The sequence below is a fragment of the Peromyscus leucopus genome, chromosome 18 (assembly GCF_004664715.2).
Source record: "Peromyscus leucopus breed LL Stock chromosome 18, UCI_PerLeu_2.1, whole genome shotgun sequence".
NCBI lineage: Eukaryota > Metazoa > Chordata > Mammalia > Rodentia > Cricetidae > Peromyscus > Peromyscus leucopus.
In genome coordinates this window covers 45,838,835-45,860,944 of record NC_051078.1, presented here as the reverse complement: position 1 = coordinate 45,860,944, position 22,110 = coordinate 45,838,835, and the positions used below count along the sequence as shown (strand labels likewise).

At 43.2% G+C, this 22,110-nt stretch overlaps 1 protein-coding gene across 1 annotated transcript in view; it reads right to left on the bottom strand.

Moving 5' to 3' along the window:
• The window catches only part of Polr3b (RNA polymerase III subunit B), a 115,231-nt gene that overhangs the window by 65,480 nt on the left and 27,641 nt on the right, over positions 1–22,110 (bottom strand). The window contains exons 10-13 of the mRNA XM_028883626.2: positions 21,961–22,083; positions 16,445–16,564; positions 13,641–13,775; positions 2,479–2,640 (exon numbers count right to left, since the gene is read on the bottom strand). Coding sequence (XP_028739459.1) covers positions 2,479–2,640; positions 13,641–13,775; positions 16,445–16,564; positions 21,961–22,083 — 540 coding nt within the window. The remainder of the gene's footprint in view (positions 1–2,478; positions 2,641–13,640; positions 13,776–16,444; positions 16,565–21,960; positions 22,084–22,110) is intronic.

Genomic DNA, 22,110 nt, shown 5'->3' with positions numbered 1-22,110 from the left:
AGTATGTTAAAAGTTTGGTCGTGGCACACGCTTTTAATCCCAGCACTTGGGAGGCAGAGGCAGTCGGATCTTTGTGAGTTCTAGGCCAGCCTGGTCTACAGAGTGAGGTCCAGGAAAGGCGCAAAGCTACACAGAGAAACCCTGTCTCGAAAAACCAAAAAAAAAAAAAAAAAAGAAATAGTATGTTGTCAAATCAAGAAACACCTGAGATGACATCGATATTCAAGCAGATCGCTATCATTAGTGTAAAGAAGCTATAACGAACTCTATTGCTCTGTATGCTAACCTGAAATATTAATAAAAATGGACTTCTGTGAGTAATCTTGAATGTTAGTTTTATCTCTACGTACTGAGCATATCAGATTATATCAAATATAATTTTTGTTTATATTAGTTGTACACATTAAATATTATGCTCCAGAGACATGAATACATAGTAACATAAGTTGTAGAAAATAGCATGCATCAAAAAGCAAAGTAAAAAAAAAATCTCAAAGCCATTTGACTCAATTATCTTCATGACTTAAAATTTTGAGCACAAACTTTTGAATTCAATTTCAGGAGGGCACTTGTCGATCCCAGCTTTAGAAGCCTCAAAACAGGAAAATTAGTGGATGTTTAGGATGGTGTTCTCAGCCTTCCTGATGCTGCAACTCTTCAATACAGTTCCTCATGCTGTGTGACCCCCAACCATAAACTATTCCACTGCTACTTCATAACTGTAATTTTGCTAACGTTATGAATAAATATTTTCAGAGAGAGAGATTTGTCAAGGGAGTCACAACCCACAGGTTGAGAACAACTGTTTTCAGAGCTCAAATAACAGTTGATATTAAAATATGACTTCAGGGGATCTCCCTCATGAGTTAAAATTTTAATTTGTTAAATTCAAAACCTATTTCTTACGAATCTTCAATCTTTTGGCAGTTTGGATAAATGCTCTAAATTCTAGGCGTAAAGCTCTACCCCTTAAAAGCCACGAGCAAGCAAACAAACATCCCACAGACTGCTGTGTACTCAGTTGGCTTCTTTTCTTCTTGGGATGAGACGTATGCCCAGAGGTAAGAAGAAATGAGATAAATATTCAGCAGAGAGCTAGAATGAGGCAGCCTGTTAGTAGAGGAAGTAGGTGGGAATGAAGCTGAGCGAATATGTTCTAGTACTCTGCAGGAGCGGACAAATGGAGCACAGGCACAGAGCAGAGGCGACACGGCCTGAACCTCTCCACAGAGAAGCTAACTTGGTGAACGTGTTCTTTTGTTGGGACCACTGTGCAGCCACCTCTGGTCAGGCCACACCTGCCAGCCCAGTGCTTTCTAACTGGCAGGTGGCCGAGAAGATAAACCAGCGCCACACTGGAAGAACAGTCAGGAGAAAGGGGAGCTCTTACTCAGACAAGGCTGACGCTGCAGGTCTTCTGCCTGAGGACCTAGGCCAAGCACAGAAGAGGCTTGTAACTCTGTGTCAGATGTAGCTAGAACCATAAAGCTGTCCCTACAGACCCACTCAATCTCTGAAGCTGGGCAGTGAAGCAAGTCTGCACTATTATTTCATGGTTATGGGAGTCAATGTGTTGGGCCAAAACCCATCCATAAAACTAATTGTGTGTCTGAGATATCCTATGTGAAGCGGACTCGATCAGATAGACCTATAATTGCTATGCTTTGAAAAGGGGAGCAGACACCTATCTGATGACCTTCCATGATGGCCCGGCCCTGACTACACAGCAGCTGCAGGGCGGGTTCAGAGCCCAGGAAGGAATAGCCAATGAAGCGGAGGAAAATAGGCCTACTGTGAAATAAAACACCACTGTATGGCTTTGGACAAAAGCTGCCAACTAAGAAATCTGCCTGATACGTCAATTTTATTACAGGAAAAAAACGGAGGAAGTACCCATGAGAAGAAGGACCGGTAACAGTTAAACCAAGGGATTTTCCTCTCTCTGCGAGTGCATGTCCACTGCCACACATCAGGAACTATAATAGAACGGTGAAGTTACACAGGAGTCCTTCCTAATCTATGGGGGACCTGTTCCAAGGTCCCAGGGGATACCTGAAATGCAGGAAGTACAGAACCCTATAATTGTATGCTGTTTTCTTTACACACTCATGATAAAGTTTAATTTGTGAATTAAGCATAGAAAGTAATTTGCAACTAGTAAAAAGTAGAGAAACCACAATATAATCCAAGTTATTTAAATCTATGAATTACTTTTGAAATGGCAGCAGTAGTTCACCACGGCTGAATGACTCCATACTTGAATGGGACGAGGTGGCTGTGGGGTGGCTATATTAACAGAGTTCCTATTGAGAAGACTTAAACGTTACACAAACTTGCAGAGAGAATCTGTGACCTTCTCACGTTTCTTTGCTGTAAATGTGTCGTTCAGATCTCTACCCCGTCACCCGGGCTCCCAGGGTCTTTCCCATCCTAGTCTACTTGCGTTCACAGACGGCACAGCCGGCCGGCCGGACTCACAGTGGAGATGGCGTTCACCATGCCATTGGTGATCTGGTCCTGACGCATGTGCTTCACAACATCAAACTGGGCTGCTCTCTGCTTAGGAATCACCTGGTCTGCAATCTTCTTCATTTCTGAATTAAATTTTTTGAACAAATCTTCAAAAAGAAGAGATAAGAGCTAGAAGACAAGGATGCAATGATTAAGTTTAGGTCTCAATTAAGACTCTGCTTTAGAAAAAAAAGACAAATTTTAATACTGAAAATAATATATTTTTGGAAAAATTCAACTTAATGGATATGTACAGAACTTAGATATATGTCAAACTCTATGTGGGAATGCTAAATGAGAGCAAAGGTGATGTAAACCTGGCAATCAGAGATATTGAATTTAGAATACTCTCAGATTTTTAGGTTTTACTGACCAATTTTAATTTACGAAGAAAGGCACTGAAAGTTGAAGTTTCTGATTCAGTAGATCTGAGGGAAAAGGCAGTAATTTGCATTTCTAAAGTCACCAGAAGTGAGACTCGCTAGTGGCGAGCATTTTGAGAATCAGTTTCCTACTGAAATCTGCATTTAGTTGTATGAGGACACTACCAGTATCCACTATAAACTGCAATCTATATAAACAAAATTTAGACAAACTGAGCTCTACTTACACAAGAACATTAACAACCAATGAAAATGAACAAAAACCAGTACAGAGTCACAGGAAAACCCTGACAAACACAGCACCCAGTGAGAGAAATCATACACAAGGTCATGTCTGTATCTCCCATGACATGAGGTTCCAACTCCAGCACAACTAACTACATTGTCTCAGAAGCCCAGACCGGTGTAAAACAAGAACAGCGGCACTGTGGAAGAATGGGCCCACACCATCTGAAGAGTTCAGATTCTTCAGTCTTCACCACAGGAAAAGCCAACACGCACAGTTTTGTTTTCTCCCCTCCCATGATTTGCTCATATAAGAGGAAGAGAGAAAGACACCTTTGCTGGAACAAAGGCAGCTGAACTCTGTCCATTTCCCTGGAAGTAGAACAAGTCTAGAAGCAGCTGGGGAAGGGTCAGGAAACCTGCTTAGCACGTCTAGGAGGCAAGAGTACCTGAGCTCAGAGAAGGATGGGGCAAAGCTACCTGCCCCGTGTAGGAGCACAGGAGGAAATCGTCCTTGCCACCCACAAGCATTGCCCCTAGAAACAGCCAACAGCAGATTAGCACTGGAGGAGGATGGACAGATCTCCTGGTCACTAATGTGAAGAAAAAACACAGTGCCAGAGGATGAGGTGGACTCCACGTCTTGTGCATCGCTAGCCTGTAGGGAATGGACTGGACAGGCGGCTCTCCTTGATGAAACTGGGGACAAGGAAGCACACACATCTTCATATTCTTCCTATCCCTACTCACACAGCAGTAGAGGTGGCATTCAGTTCAACGGGACAAAGGAGGGGTAACAATAATGAGAAGGAAGCCGTAAAGCTGTCTTTATTGAAGGTAACACATACATCATCAGGAAGACCACAGGGACTCTAAAAGAAACTGCATTATGAAGAGGTGCATTTAGCAAACTTGCAAGATTCAAGTCCAATAAACAAAAAGCAACTGTATTTAAAACAGCACCAAGAGAAATGACTGAAACTCTCACGAGGAGAGATGTACCACAGTCATGGAGTAGGTGACTGGAGTCATTTAGAAGTCAGCTCTCTCCAAACTGTCCTACGGATTCAAATGCAATCTCAGTCAAGAGCCACCAGTCACTTATTAGTTAAGAAAAAATTAGAGAAGCCAGTGTTAAAGTTAAGTAAAAATGTTACAAGTCCTGTTTATCATCAAGTTCAGAAAGAAGACACTAACACACTGGAGGAAACCGGAGAACTCAATTATCCTCCCCCATTCCCCTCTTTTCAGAGGCCATTCCTAGGGGCAAGCGTGCTTCATCCCGGCCCTTGGGAAGAAGAGGCAGGCGGACCTCTGAGTCCCAGGGCAGCCAGGACTACATACTGAGAACCTGACCTTTATTTTTTTTCAGATTTTAGCTAGCATTTTTTCTTGCCTTTCACACATCAATTATGTCTCAAGGGAAGCAAAGAGATGATGACAAAAAGTATTATTTTTAAAATTCCAGATGATGAGTGTGTTAGAATGAAAATATTAGATACCATGACTTTCCATACATAAGGATCATTTCCATTTCTCATCATTTCTTTATCAACCACTAAGGAAGCCATTAGGAGAAAAGCTGGTCAATTTTAAAACACACGAACTGGGATTCTAGTCCCCAGTACCAAGTGTCACAAAGGCAGACACGCAGGACACATTCTTCCTGACAGAACACAGCACCACTGCCATCATGGAGTCCAGCTGAAGATCACAATGTTCAAGAGTGTCTAGTCTCTACAAACTCCATTCCCAAGTAGACATGTTAATACATACAACACACATGAACACGCATCACAAGGAGATTAGGTGTTGTGCACATTTCTGCAATCCCAACACTCGGGAGGGAAGAGGCAGGGGGATCCAAACTTTGAGACTAGCCTAGGATATACAGTGAGTTCAAGGCCAGTCTGAGCTACTACACTGAGACCCTGTCCACCCCCAAACCACCTCAGGCTCTATGGCCTAAGCAGGTAGCCCAGTGGTCTAATGCTTTGGACCATCCCCACTACCACAAAACAGGCAGTAGAAGGGCGGGCTCGTTTTAGGTGTCAGTGCTGATGGGGCATTCCTTCTGAGTTTATTTAGATGTTTCTGGAATAGACTGGCATTTGACCAGAAAACTGAATAAAGAAGGTCCACATCCACCCTGATTTGATGTGGGCAGGCATCATCTAACATGGAGGCTCAAATGGAGCAGAAAGGCAGAGCCAAGGCACATGTCCCTGAGCCCCAGCTCCTGTACCCCATGCAAGGCTCCAGGAATGGCAACGGTGGACCCCAGGTTCTCAGGCCTTCAGCTTTAGGCTTCGATATCTATCACCGGCTCGGCTGTGTTCAGCTCTTTGGATAGGAGACAAACCACACACTGACTTCTCTGGCTCTCCAGCTGGCACACAGCATATCATAGGACTTCCTTTATAGCCATATCAGCCACTGCTGTAACTCATTCATTCATTCATTCATTCATTCCTCTTTCCCCTTCCTGGTTCTATTTTTCTGCAGAGCCATCAGCCAAACCTAGAATGCAGGAAATTTCTTAGAACAAAACATTCACTAGAACAAAATATTCACTTTCTTGAAATGCACACGTACAATCAAAAGGAAATCTAATATTCAAATCAACCAATTATGACAAGCGAGACACAATAGCTCATTGGATCCTTGATGATAAGAAATTACTCTTTCAAAAGTTTAGGTCAGAAAATGATTTATAGACATGTCTTATGTCTATATGATGTAATTTTCTACCTGAGATACTGAAATAATTTGATGGCTGCAGCATGTTTAAACAATCCACCGTGAGAACTAGAGGGATAGGAGGGTGCTCAAGAGGATGCAGACGGAACAAGATGAACTGAGCTCCAGGACTCCAGTCGACAAGAGAGAGGAGGGAGTCTATGAGCAAGGGACATTAAAAAAAAAAAAAAAAAAAAAAAAAAAAAAAAAAAAAGATGAACTTCTAATAACCAAAGAACAGATGGTGGCTGATTTTACTACGTTTATATAGTTGAAGATTTTCATATTGATTTTTTCATTAAAAATAACTCTCCAGAAATAATACTCAGAAATAAATCTTTTAAAAATATCTTATTTGTGTTTGTGTGTGCAGGTGTGGGGTGTAGCAGAGGCACTCTCCTCTGGAGCTGGAGTTACAGGTGGTCATGAGATGCTGGTGCAGGGCTGGAGGGCGCAGGGCTGGAGGGCTGGAGGGTGCAGGGCTGGAGGGCGCAGGGCTGGAGGGCACAGGGCTGGAGGGCGCAGGGCTGGAGGGCGCAGGGCTGGAGGGCGCAGGGCTGGAGGGCGCAGGGCTGGAGGGCACAGGGCTGGAGGGCGCAGGGCTGGAGGGCGCAGGGCTGGAGGGCACAGGGCTGGAGGGCACAGGGCTGGAGGGCGCAGGGCTGAAGGGTGCAGGGCTGGAGGGCGCAGGGCTGGAGGGCGCAGGGCTGGAGGGCACAGGGCTGGAGAGCAAGCCCTGTCCTCTGAAGGCGGCAAACGCCCTTAACCGCTGAGCCGTCTCTCTAGCTCCAGAAATACAGTTTTGAGGTTTTTTGTTTTGTTTTGTTTTTTGTTTTTAAGAGGGCAAAAGACATCCCTTGGAGAAGATTAGAAATCTTTAATGGAAGACATGAAAGGAAACAAGTAAGATTTATGAATAAGACTAATTTTTGTTTGTTTGTTTGTTTTTTGTTTTTTTTTCGAGACAGGAAGATTACAAGTTTTCTCAAAATTTTATCTGTAATTCTAATGAAAATCCCTAGAATAATTTTATGAAAATTAGCAGACTAGTTCTAAGATTTAGAAGGAAAAATCTAAAACCCTAAAGTAGTCCAGGCCTTTTGAAAAGGTAACAGATGCACAGGCAAAGACGGAAGGCTAGAACACAGCCTTGAGATAGACCCACACACAACCATCACATCACAGAGGGGCAGTTTTGATTGACAGGAAAGTTTTACTTTGATCATGTAACAAATGGCTCTGGGACAACACGTTTCCCATCTGTAGTGGGTAGCCATTCCAGCTTGGATCTGGAAGTTCCAACCCCCATTGAGACTCTGGCAACTGTCATGACTACAAAGCAGGGCCAGGGGAGGCACCTGGAGACCCGAGACCTGGATGGGCACATGCTCTCTCTGTCCCTGGACCCTAGAGGATGACTGAGCAGAGCTCCAGAGAACACCGCTGGACTGCGATACACCTTCCCCAGACCCCCGCAATCTACCTATCCCTTCATTTGTAAGTCACCCACTAAATAAATCTTCCTTTTAACTATGTGGAGTGGCTTTAAAATTTCACCAATACCCATCTGGAAAAAAAAAAAAATGAAATTCGATCCTTCCTCCTCCTCCTTTCTATTTGAAGGTGTCACACCAGACTGGCATCATGTAATATGTATGAATTTAAACTTATAAAAATTTATTTACATGTGGTGTTTTGTCTGCACATGTGTTCCTATACCACATGAATGCCTGGTACCCATGGAAGCCGGAAGAGAGTGTTAGATCCCCTGGGACTGGACTTACAAAAAGACATTTGTGAGCCACCACATGGGTTCTGGGGATCAAACCTGAGTCCTCTGAAGGAGCAGCTGATGCTTGTTACCTCTGAGCCATCTCTCCAGCCCAGGCCTTGACCTTCTGAGCATCCTGCCTCCAACCCCCGAGTCCTGGGATTATATACAATGCACCACCACACTGTGTTTGTGTGGGCCTGGGGACTGAACCCAGGACTATGGGCATGCTAGACAGACACTCTACCAACTAAGATAAATCTCCAGCCCTGAAATGGGGTTCTTTACACCATTCAAAACTGTCTGGAGAACAAATACCAAAAATCTATGTAGTAGAATATTATTTTAAGGTGTATTACTTTTGTTTATGTTGCATTTGTTTAACTCTGTGAAGCTGTGTTCCTGTGCCTGTGTAAAACACCTGATGGTCTAATAAAGATCTAAACAGCCAATAGCAAGGCTATTGAAAGGATAGGCATGGCTGGCAGGCAGAGAGAATAAATAGGAGAAATCTGGGAAGAGGGAATTGAAAAGGAAGCAGCCAGAGAAGGAGGAGGGCTCCAGGGGCCAGACACCCAACTACACAGCAAGCCACGGAGTAAGAAACAAAGAAAGGTAAACATGAAGAGAAAAGGAAAAGCCCAGAGGCAAAAGATAGATGGGATAATTTAAAGTTAAGTAAAGGTGGCTATAAACTAAGCCAAGAAAAGACCGGGCATTATAATTAAGACTAAGCATCTGTGTGTGATTTATTTGGTAGCGGGGTGACGGGCCCCCCAAAAAGAGTAAAATAACACCACCAACAGATCTAAGTTTCAAAAACAAAAAGCTCAAAATACTGAAAAAGAGTTAGCAAAGCTGGTCACAAATTGATACTTGCTAAAAGGTATCATGAAGTTAAAAAAGGGATGTAGGTAGGAGAGGATAGCTACAGCATACATAACTGATTAAAACAGGACCTAAAACATGCAAAACGTCTCCTTGAAATTACTAAGTATGCAAACAAGATATTTCAAAGCAGAGGAAATAATACTGGTCAACAGATGAAGAGCTTAATCGTCACAGAAGACGTCACCTTGAACCTGCAGAGACAAAAACAAAGTTGGACAAGGAGTCACAGATGGAGATTCAGGGATTCATCTACAAGACAGCACGGACACAGGCAACCTGCTTCCATGAAAGCAGTCCTCTGCTGTAAACACTATAGGAACCAGGAAATGTGGAGAATAAGGTGAGGATAAAAAAAAGGAAAGCATGCAAAGCTCTTGACTAGCAGACTGGGCAGAGCAATATTTATATTTCATGGTATCCACATGCAATGGATTATGATACAGAAATAAAAATGCACTATGGTGATACACAATACTGTTGAATCTTAAAAATAACACTGACTAGAAAAATTATAGATGAATTGTATGATACAAATTTATTTTATGAACTCAAAATAAACAAAACATATTGTGTAATAAAAGGTTTACATTTGCTATCAGGGCTAGAGGCAAGGCCCAACAGTTAAGAGCAGTGTGCTACTCTTCTAGGGAACCCGAGTCCCAGCACCCACTGCCAGCAGCTCACAATCTCCTGGAACTCCAGCTTCAGGCGGAATCTAACACCTCTGGTCTCCACGGGCATCTGTGCTTATGTGTATATACTCACCACATAGGCATAATTAAAATTAATATGAACAAAAATCTGCTGGGAGGTGGTGGCGCACGCCTTTAATCCCAGCATTCAGGAGGCAGAGGCAGGTGGATCTCTGTGAGTTTGAAGCTAGCCTGGTCTACAGAGTGAGTTCCAGGACAGCCAAAGCCACTATTATACAGTGAAACCTTGTCTTGAAAAAATGAAGACAATAATAAATGCAAACATCTCTAAGAGCAGAGAGGGAAATGGACAGCAGGAAAACGGAATGGCACTGATGGCAGACTCCGTTGAGGAGTGGCTCTTAGTGTTCATTTTATCTGTACCCTTCATCACACACATCTGTGTGACATATTTTTAATTTATCCTAGAACTCCATACAATAACAAGTTTGGTCACGGTAGACCTGGGAGCGAAGGAACCGTTTAAGTGGTGTCTGCAGAACTAGAGGGTGACTAACTAGTACAGCACCTAGTGGGTGGGTTTGTCCGCAGATGACTGTCTGAACAAAGCACCACCAGCTCTGAAGGCACTGTCAGGCAAAACCTGGAAGATATTCAGCAACGGCTTCATTGCTTGTTTTTCAGACTTTTTACCTAGTAGCTGAACTGTGAGGGAGATAGGTCTAAATGGGAAACCAAAATGCAAAAGCTCCCCACTGACCCAGCACCCCTACACACTTCCTCTCTCGGTTTTCCTGGATGAAGAACCAGAGAAAAAGCAACCCCAGCTAAGAAATACAAACAGCTGGGAAGTAAGGAGAATTCTCAGAAGGGAGATAGCCACAGGGAGAAACCCCAAATTATATAAATAAACTTGGCTCAACCTCCGGCTATCCCCTGAACTACAAAAAGAATAGGTGCAGGGCATGTGCCCCTAGCACCTAAAATACGGAGGACAGGGCTTGTGACCCACGGGGAAGCATTAACGACAGTGTGGCCTGTGCATCTAGACCTTAGGACATGGAGTTTCTGTCTTGTCCAAGAGAACCTGCACTCAGAGTGTGGAGCCATCTGAAGTCACATCCTCACTGGACCTTGCCCTGCAGCCCTTCCTGTAGCCATCCACTAGATGACCAATGGCTGACCTCCACCAGCACCACAGGCAAACAGCCCAGTTCCACCTGAATGCCTGACCCACAAAACTGTGAGGTCTAAGAAAAGGAACCCACTGCTTATGGCAAGCATGTGCCACAGCAAATTACTAAAACACTAGTAATGTGAAGTTCACAGAGAGGAAACACTAAGTAGCTATTATACTACAAGGGGGAGCTGGCATACTTCAACAATAAATATAGTAGCTTTTATAAACACCAATCTCCATAATTATATTCAAATTTCCCATGTAAGCTTTCCTTTCATTAATAGAACAAAAAAGTTCAACATATTGGATTGTGATTAAAGTCAATTAGCAAAAACATTTCAATGATTCACTTAAAGAGGAATTCTGAGATTCACTGAAAACATTTAAGTTGAAGATTCACCAAATCTTATGCTGACTATATTCCTGAGTTTATAATGGGAAAGCAGACTTATGACTCTGAACGAAGAATTATTCAAAGCAACTAAGTTTTCCTTAACAGCAAAAGAATTTTTCTAAGTTGGACCATTTTAAATGCCTTTCCCCCTTAAGTTGGACACATCCATCTACTTTTCTACTAAAACCAAGTCTACAGACCAGGCAGCCAGGATCTTGGACTTGAATTTACAAAAGTGTTCTGAAAAGAAACCTTCCTCCCTGAGAACTTAATCCTTCCTCACAGGCAGACCCAGCAGCCTCTCTTGGGAAGAAAGCCCGTGGGAGTGGGAGGGAGCAGGTGCAGATGGCTGAGGGCGACCGAGCCGCTCCAGCTACTTCCTGTGGGCAGCACAAGGGAACCAGCACAGGCGGCCTGAACAGAATCAAGCACCCTCAACCAGACCACAGAGCCAGCGCTCTTTCAGTTAGTCCTTACACTTAGCTGCCTTTGTCTCGAATTACGAAAAAGTTTTTGGGACTCCAGCTGAATCTTTTGTGGCTTCCTGACTCAGACACAAGAAAATGTCCCTGGTGCTAAACACGAATGAACAGGACAGCCTCGTCAACAACACTGCTACAGGAATACATTTCTCCTCTCCTAAAACTTCAACTTTGGAGAAGTAGTGCCGTCCAGGACCAGAGCAATGAGAGGCTGCCAGGCCAAGCCATACAATGAACCACAAAGTCCAGGTTGGAAGCAAAATGATTACAAGGGCAGGATGCTGCGCTAACATTCGACTTCCTCCCGCTGAAGACAGAAGCAACATCAAGCAAATCATATTTCAGGGAAAAGTGCTGACAGCTCATCAATTGATTTTCAATGAAAATGCTAAAAAAATTAATAAAGAAGTTAAGCCGTTGAAATACAGTTTCACCAATTAGCTTAATGTCAGAGAATTCTAATTAGGCGCCTTGAGATTGCTATTTAGTGTTTAAGCCTTCAGAGTGCCAAATTCTCCTTTTCACACAAACTGGTTGCAAAATTAAAGACATTAGGCAGCCTTAATTACATTATCAGAACAGCTGGGATTAGGCAATCTCTGAAGTCAAGACGGCATTCTTTTGTCCCAGGATGGAAATCCCTGGCTTTCCAGGGTGCTGGATTTTGGTGCCATTCCATATCTCGCCCATACAAAGCAAGCTGCATTAGAAACAAAAAATTTGCAGACAAAGAACAGAGTAACGTGCAGCAAATAATGAACACATTACCGAAAAAGAAAAGGTAAGTGCAAAGATTAAGCCTGAAATCAGTAGGTTTTGCTAACACCTACTGGCGCCTGGCCGGGCAACTCTCTGGTGACAGTCAGACTGAGGGAAAGCTCACTGGGCCAGTGGAGACAACTCTGTTATCTAAAGCCAAAGCATGGCTCCCCTGCCTCATCCCACCGGTGGGAACTAGCAGCCATTGTTTTTACACATTCTTGCCAACACAATACCTTTTATGTGCTTACATTGTTCATTAAGCTATGTTTTCTTGCATGTGGGAGTCCTTTTTTAATTCTAATTTCTTAAGCAACAGGATATCCTCTTTAGCCTCCTCATTCCCTTCCATATTCCTCTACACAACCCCTTTTTTTTTTTAAAGGACTCACTTAACAGCTTGATTTTTTTTAATTGAAAAACGGTGAAAATGAGGATTAGTAGTGGGAATACCATAAATCCTTGCAGAGTGAGTGGTCAATCTGAACGTGGTAAAAAAGAGCCCCCTGCTAAACAGGCATTCACCTTTAACCAAACAGAGCTTCCCCACATCCCCAATCCCGACTCTTCCCAAGGCTAGAAATGGTTCTAACTTCCAAATTCTAACTTCCTGTTTTAGTTGTGGGGCTAGACAGGTAGTTTAGTGGGTAAAGGTACTGGCTGCCAAGCCTGGTCAATCCCCAGAACACACGTGGCAGAGGGAGAGAACCATTCTGCAAGCTGTCCTCTGATCTCCACTACGCACACGTGCACACACCAACTCATTCTCATTCCCCACTACCGCAAACGAAATAAAAATGAACTTTAGTTGGGAAACATCTGCTGGTTTCCTCTCAGCTGACAAGCCTCATCTGGATCACTGCTATCGCCTCTGGCCAGCCCATTCTTGGCCTGTTCATCTCCAAGTCTGTTCTCTCCGATCTAAAACCCAGCTCATGTCCCTCCCTGACTAAAACTGCATAGTGGCTCTCCACTCCATGTCAAATGAAATCCAAACCCAAGACCCGAGGACTCTAGCAACCCCACCTCTACCTAGGTACTCACTCACACATGGTTTCAGAACGTGACGGGCTGGGGAGACGACTCAGAGGTCAGGACAGAGTTCCGTTCCCAGCACCCATGCAAGACAGCTTACAACCACCTGTGGCTGCAGCTCCAGGGCATCTAATGCCTTGAGCACTGGGTCTCACGCACACTCGTGTACACACACGCACACGCACACGCACACACGCTCACACCTTGATCTGTCTATCTTCCTCCTGTACACGCAGCACCAGCACCTAGGAGCAAGCCTGGAACATAGAAGTATCTAAGAAATATTTGTTAATTGAAATTAAACTAAGTTGTTAATTGTTAATTAAGACAACTGTTAATATCACTTAAAGTCATGTTTCTCTTCCACCATTACAGGATTGGAACGAGGGAAAACATCTCAACAAAATATGTAACACAGGTAACACACTACAGGGCTATTTAAAGAAAAAAGACTTTCCACAGAAAAAAATAGTAATAAAAATCTAAGTCATATGCAAAAGTTACACTTCAAACTACACACAGTTTCTATTAGATTTGTAAGAATTCATATCTAGAGTGACTAAAAAACCTAATCTTATCAAAGAAAATAAAATTCTTCATGAAGGTAATTAAAGTACCTGTCCCGCCAATTCCAGTCGCTTGTTACCATAATAGTCTCTGTCATCGACTTTATTATCTCCTTGGGCTAGAATCACCCTTCGCACCATCACTGCTGTGTAGATGCACTTAGCTCGGAAATTGAATTCCTTAACCTGTAATCAGACATTGGAGACACATTTTGTGACAGTGTACACCTACTTAATCAAGGTGCCTCAAGAAAACGATGTTATTACATTCAAATAAGACAGCAATGGATTGTTATAGTTCCCCCTATTTTAAGAAACCAGCGAGTGTATAAACTAGGTATTCAGGCTTTCCCTCTCTGCGTTTACTGCCGCTGTGGGAGTCTTTCTTCAAAGGTGAAGACTGGAACACCTTTGCTTCCTACGTCCTCCGTGCCACTCAGTCATTGCCCACTGTGGACTGGCCTGTGCTGAGTCTGACTGAGATATGGCAGACATGATGCCAAGCCAGGTCTCTCCAACCCCGGCACGTTCACTGTCTTGAATCCCGAGGCATCAGAGGGCAAGTCAGGGACACAGTGGGAAAGGAGTGCATTTCGCTGTGAGTGAGGAAGCCTTGTGGACACCCAGTCCAGTGAAGCCGTCGGATGACTCCAGTCTCAGCTGCCATTTGCAACTTCATGACAGGCCAAGATAAGAACCCTCTCCAACTCTGGGTTAAGACTAGTGAACACAGACCCATGAGTGATACGGCACAGTCATGTTCACCCTGAGGTTTGAAGCTCTTCGTTATGCGTTATGTGAAATAAATGATTTCTATTCTCAGTATTTACAGAACGCTGTGTTCCATTTTATTTTCTTGGCCTTAATGTTGGGTAAGTTGCATTCATCATCTAACTCTTCTGGCTGTTTAATAATCAGTAACAGCTGTTTTGCTTATCGATGAGAAAAATAAAGAATTTATTAGTCACATTTTTAATTTTCAACAAAGCCCAGTTCACGTTCCCCTTTCACAACATAAATACTGGTGGACCTAGAGGCAGAAGTAAACATGAATATCATAGCAACAATCCCTGCTACATTCTACAGTTCTTCAACTCATTTTACCGACCTCCCCTCTTAACTACTATATGCTTGAAACCCAAGCCTAGACCTAAACTGCAATGATTTCAGTCTGAGCACATTTTTCCAGGACAATGTCCACAATCACATGGAAAGTGGGAACCCTCCACTCTAATGACTGTGCATGGCTTGTAGACTCCCAATAGCAGTTCAGGCGTTCCTTGCGGGTGTTAACATGAATCACCTGAAAAGGGTAAGAGCTCTAAAATGTGCATGGGATGGTGGAGCAGAACTGTCAGCAGAACTCGGAGACTCTGAATGTCACCCTACTCTGAACAGTTGAGGTTTTCCAGTCTGTGACTGTGCCACAAGCTCCTGGAAGACTTGCCAAAATGCAGATGCTAAGGCTCGCTCTAGTCTCCAAATCAATAGGCCTAGGGAGAGAGAGTCTCACTATTTCCAGCAAACTCCCGGGCGTTAGTGAGCCCAGAGAGCTCTTGAGCCTGTGTCCTGAGGAACAACAATCGGCATTGCTTTATGTGGTAATACCTCATGTTCCTGCATTGCCCCCAAAGTTTTAATTTATGTAAAAAAACTGTCTTAGACTGTTTGAAAACTCTAAGTCTTTTCCTAATTCTTCTATTCTTTACTGAAATATGTATTTAAAAACATTTAAAAAATTGAAAAATAGTAGTTCAATCTCTTTGCAAAAGAGCAAAGGAATTATGCTTTAAGACCCAAATTTAGCAAAGACTTGAACAGCCAGCATGGTCAACAAGGCTCTCTGCCATTACAGTGTTATGATAAGCCAGGCTCCTAATGTACTACACCATCTTGGAGAGCTGGGAAATGGAGCTTTCCATATAAGCTGAACCCTGAACCATCACAAGAGACTTAGGAGGTAGTAGTGTTACCTCATAATTCTGATGAAGAAACTTAAGTTCAGAAAAATTCACATTAGTGCAAGGGAAACCCAGAGTTCTAAACCAGGATCTGAACAATCATGTCTCCAGCATCTCACTGGTCACACTATCCAAGGATCTGAACAATTGTGTCTCCAGCATCTTACTGGTCACACTATCCCCTTTTGCGGTTTTGAATTTTAAACTCTTTTCAATCATCCAAAAGAACTTAAAACTCAGTTTCCACACAGCTTCAATAAGAATTTCAAATGCTCTGAATCAGATCACAGACATACAGACAGAAGCTACAGAGCAGTGCAGACATACAGATTATTTGCTGAAAGTGTTTAAGAAAACTGAACCTGAATGTCACTACAAAGACAGTCCATGTCCACGGATTACCTGAAGGTACAGTTTGTGACCCTGGAATTAGACCATCCATGATGGTGCACTTGGTAGATTTGATTTCACAAAAAGGGCACACACATTCCCTGAGGAGAGGACAACTCCTGGAAATACCCCACATGCCACCACAGCTGACCTACAATGGTACGTTGACAAAAAATAAACACGGCCCACTTCAAGGCCAGCAGGCAGGCTCTAGCTTCTCTCTGTTCACTCACCAGTCAGGGGACAAAGCAAACCACCCAGCTATGGATGAGAGAGTCTTCCCTTAAGTGATGGAAGCTAGAAACTCTGGAATCCAAAGTCATGGGGATGACTCAGCCCCAGGCAACACTGACTGCTGATAATGGGAGCTGAGTCCCAATGGGGCAATGCAGTCCTCTTAGTATTAGCTCTTGGGGACACACTAACAGTGTACGCCGCATTCCAAAGTCTTTGGGAGGAAGTCGTGGGTCTCACAAACATCATTCAGAACTGGCGATTACTCACAGGTACATGGGTCAGAATGGTAGAAGCCAGGAGTTCTCTTGCTTCTTCTATTTTTGTTTTCTTTGGTCCACCTCCCCACATTCTTTGTCTTCTTACTTTATTCCCTATATATTTTAACGCCTACAAAAACAAATCAGGGTTTGATTACATCACTGGGACCATCGGTGCTGATGTGCTGTTACAAAGCAAAGAAGTCAAGGACCTGGTTACACAGATTGCCGCACTGGGAACAAAGACAACATCATGAATCAGTAACAAATACTACAGCACACGGCCTACCCAACACACTGGCTCCCTTTCCATTTTTAAATTGTCTTATTCCTATAAAATTGACACATAACTATTTATAGGGAATTGAGAAATAGATAAAAATGTGTTTGTGTGTGTATAAAGCAGCCATCAATTCTTCATTCAGAATATCACTGTGGGATGTTGTAGTTCCCATTAAAACAAAACAAAACAAAACAAGAAAACAAACCATGCCAAGATCTAAGAGCTACAGAAAAAAACAAACTCAAATAAATGCAGGATGAATGTCATGAACTAGATGACTTAATAACATGATGTACAGTTTAAATTCTTTCCAAATTAACCAATAAATTAGTAATAGATCATTTTATTCCCAGCGGGCTTTAAACAACTCCAAATTGGTTGATTCTAAAGTCGTAGGTTCTATAATTTACATGGCTATGCAAAGGGCTTGGGTAGCTGAAAAGATCATGACTTCAACTACAAAGGCACAGTAGCCAGGCACTGATATCACGGCCTTCAATCTCAAGCCTTGGGAGGCAGAAGCTGGTGGATCTCTATCAGTTCAAGGCCAGCCAGGGCTACATGTGAGTTCAAGGCCAGCCAGGGCTACTTTGAGAGACCTGTCTCAAAAAACAAAGGAACAAAACCTCAGGAATGAGAAAGATGTTAACAGTGGCATGGAGAGGAACAGACGGAAAGAAACAGAAAGAAACCACAAGCCTCCTAACAACCTCACACAAAAGAGTCAAAACAAGTCATGGAGAAAGAAACTGTCCTTTGAGTACCTAGTGGAGAAACACAACTCGGGACCCAAACATGAGCAAGGAGCCCGGGCCTCTGGATCACGCCAAGAGGAAAAACTAATCCGAGGGAAGACTTCACACCTGCACACGGCTTTAATGCCGCCAGCACTCAGAAGGCAGAGGCAGGAGGATCTCTGAGTTTGAGGCCAGCCTGGTCTACACAGTGAGTTCTAGGACATCCAGAGCTACCTAGTCTTGAAAAACAAACAAAAACAAAAAAGGACTTTATAACTAATGTGGAAATTAAAACTGTATGACTTCTAGAAAAAAAGACACAGAAAATAATCTAATGTGGAGTAGGCAAAGACCTCCAGGATACAGAGGTAGTGATTGTAAAAGACAAAACACAACTTTTTTGATAACTTGGTTTTTTCAAAAGTAAACAGCACTGTGAAAGAAAAAGACCAGAGAAGCAACGAAAGAACTGGCAGTGTTTACAATATAGAAGCTGGACACAGGATTTATATCCAGACTTTTCTGTTGGCTTTTGTTTTTTTGAGACAGGGTTTCTCTGTGTAGCCATGGCTATCCTGGAACTCACTCTGTAGACCAGGCTGTCCTTGAACTCACAGAGCTCAAGTGCTGGGGTTAAAGACATGTGCCACCATGCCTGACTCAGACTTCATTTTTAAAAGGATTCTGAAACTCATTAATAAAAATGCAGACAGTGAACAAATAAACAGTCCAAACCCCTCAAAAGAAAATCAGTGGCTGATTCACACATGAAAAGCACGTAACATAATTTGCCATCAAAAATGAATATTAAGGCTATAATAAGATAATGCTACACACCTGTTAAAACATCTAAAATTAAAAAGACACACCACCAAATACTGTGAGAACAAGAAGCAATCAGTCTAGTACACTGTGGCCAGTAATACAAAATAGAATGATCATTTGGGGATTGGAAAAGTTTCAACTTTATAAAAGTTAAATATGCACTGTTCTCTGGCCCAGTAACTCGACTCCTATGTATTTACCCAAAAGAATAAAATTGCCATACAAAGATTTGTCAGTGGTGGCACAGTTCATAAAAGCAAAAGAAGATCCAAATGAACATCAATACAAAAGGGAAAACTGGTTCAGTTATACAGTAGAACATTAGTAAAAAATAAAGAAGGCAGACTCCATGGAGAAACAACATGAAAGGAACACAAACAACAACCAAAAAACCTTGGGAAATCTCAGACAGCGTGCTTAGCAAAAGTTAGACACATCATACACAGCCAATTCCATACATAAAGCTCAGGAACAAATGAGATAAAATCATCATAATACCAGAGGGTAGGGTGGGGGGGTCGTGGGGTGGGGGTGAGAACTGGAGGGCAGAAGGAAACCCGTGGGGGAGGAAACACTGTGAAGTCACAGATTAGACAGAGGCAGACCCTGAAGCACTCACACAGTAACTCTCAGTGAGTAACAACAAGGGAACTAACTGACTGGAGCAAGCCCACTTGGCGGGAGACAAGAGCAAGGAGGCAGCTTAATGTTCCCTAGACTGAGACAGCCATTACAGCTTTCTCCTTGAGAGGGTGCAGGATTCCTCACTTTGAGGAAAAAAATGAGAGGGACACAAGGAGAGGGGACTCCCTTCTGATGTCACACTGTTGTCTCTTCTCTGGGGACCCAACGATGCCACTTCCTCACAGTGTGAGGGCTGCAGAAACAGCCTGTCAAGGATGGCCAAAATATTATTCCTAGCAACATCTCCCAAAAGGAAAGAACCAGAGCCCTTGACAATGATGAAAAACACATAAACAATAAACAGCTAAGGCTGTAGAACAGAGGAAATGATGGAGGCAAAAAACAGGCATAAAAACAAACAACAACACTCCTTCATTTAATTCACTGAAGCATCACATCTTCAAAAGGGCTATTTGTGGTGTAACAGTTTCCTCCAAAATTGAAATATTCCATCTCACAAAAGAGATTCTTGAGCAGGAAGCTAAACAACTCAAGATAGCTTCAGGAAGTCCCTGAAACTAAGTATATTCACTAGGCCCTCCCTGCCAAACGAAGCTGAGAGATCCTCTCAGACAAATGGAACTCAAAAGAGACTGAGAGAGAGGGGAAAAAAAGCTTCGAAGAAGACAGAAACCAGCCAAGCTGCCTGGAAGAGTTTTAGACCCGGGTCAGGAAAGGACACTCTCCAACCTGTTGAGCTGCCTTGCAGGCTGTGCTGTGCTCCGGGTTCCCAGCTTCTGTGAGCTGTCCCCATGCTGAGGTGGGCTCTGATGATACAGCTGTCTGAGTCACCTCTGCTCCTGTAAGTGAGTCCTCACCCATACTCTTCCAATAAAACTCAATGGTTCACCAGGTTGGACTTTGGCGGTGCCCAAACCTTGGTCAGTCCCGAGATCCCTCTCTGGGGTGAGTAGACTTATGTGTTGTGTCTCCCCAGGAAGAGTTTTGTCACACAACACTATTCCACAATGAAGTGCACTTTCTCTGTCCTCATTCACAACAGGAGAGAACACTCATGCTTTCATAACCAATGCTGCATCTTCAATGTAATAAACATTTTGGATTATTATTAACCTAGCATGCAGACTGTAAGCACTTGCAAATCCTTACTTTCTGTTCAGGGAGACAAAACATTTCTCTTTCTGAAGTTAACTAATTATATCTCTCTTCCATCTTTTCTGTGACCGAATTTAATTGAGTTAGCTGAGAAGTTTCCGTGAGCATCTACTAACAGATGGGAATGTGAGTTTCCAACCCACCGTGGCCTTGCTGACACAGCTCTACAACACTGAGGGCCGTCTGTCTGACCAACGATGGTTAAAATGTGGAGGAAGGAGACTACCAGAGCCCTGTTACCATTAGAACACTCTTGTCAGAGACAGACAGCAAATCTCCCAAAACTGAGCCTATATTCCTGTTCACAGGACAGTGTTCATTTTCTACTTCCTGTTCATTTCTCAATGTTTCCTCTCTATGTTCTTAGATCCCTGGACATGATTCCTTGATTTTTTTAATGAAGATTCATGCGTATCAAGTATTTCACTTTCAAGAAAGGCCAAAATGAGTACTTCCTAAACAACATACTATTTCCTGATATTATTCGCCCAATTATTTGAGTCAATTTCCACTCACCACAGAGAACGAGTAAAGCAGTCAGGAGCGGTCCCCAGTGACGTGCTTTGGATACACACACTTAAGTATGACATCACCATTCCTAAGTGCACGACTTCATCTAAGATCCATCCAGGCTGATTTGATTTCAGAACACATAAACAGACAGTAAATGGGAATGTTCTCTCTACATGCATCAAGGGTGGCCAGAAGAAAGAAACTCAGGATTTATATTTTCCTGTAAGTATCTCACAGGCTAGATGATGTACGTATGGACAAATTCAAACCATCTAATCTAGTTCAATAGAAGGGCATCCCTAGCTCCCAGAGGGCATAAGAAATGCCACATAGACTCAGTTAGCAAAACACCTTGTGAATATCATACTAAAAAGCCCAAGTACTATGAGGACTCTCCCACATGAAAAAGGAATTATAATTATTTTTTTAAAATCATGATTACACACATAGGGTTCCCTAACATCATCTTTGAATCTTATCCTTAGATTCCAAGGTTCTAACCAGCTGTACCTGAGGCTAGTGAAGATCCTGGGGGAATAAAAGGAACTATTCCTGGACCTTTCTTGATACTGAAGTAATTGGGAATTCAGAAAATGGGATAAGGACTGAATAGATAAATTGGAAGTTGGGAACGAACAGACATTAAGAGCTAAGGACACAGTTCATTGGTAGAGTACCAGCTACGTACACAAAGCCCTGGTTTGGGTTCCTGTTGTGTTAAATGAGAAATGTCTTCCATAGCTCATGGGTTGAACACTCGGTCCCCAGTTGGTGGTCATGGAACCTTCAAGAGGTAGAGCTATGTTGAAGGAAGTATGTCACTGGGGGTGCGATGTGAGAGTGACCTTGCCCCAATTCCTGCTTTCTCCCTACTTCGTGTCGATGAAAATGTGACTGGCTAGCTTCCTGCCCCTGCTTCCTGCTACCATGCTTTCGCTACCACCATGGATGCTATCCCTCTGGAAGTGCAAGCCAGAATGAACTCTTCCTTTAGCTGCTTTTAGTCATGGTGGTTTATCATAGCAACCCACCCCACACCACCACCAAAAGACTATCAAAGAGAAAATGAAAGCAGGCAAGTCTCAGGCGGGAACTGCCGGGGTTTTACAGTGCACCATCCCTTGGACAAACAGGGCAGATGGTGCCGTTATTGAAGCACAAGAGAAGCCTCCTCTCCACGAAGAAGCCCTCTTCTGATGACTGGCACAGCAACTCCTTCCTCCAGTTTCCGGAAGCGGGTCAAAGGAACATCTGTGCTGCTCTTCTCCTCTACCCCCTACCCTACCCCACGTCACTGCAATGGTGGCTTATTGAGATGAACAGCACTGAAGACTCAATCCACAGCAAGGGACACCATGAAAGCCACACCTGCATCTGTGTGAAAATCTGAGCTTTCTGGCACTCCTCCAAGCTGGGCCCAAACGCAGCCATCACGTGCTCCTCTGTTCCAATCATCTGCACAATTTCCTGGTCACTCTCGACACCCATGGCCTAGAAAGAGAAGAAAAGACGGAGAGT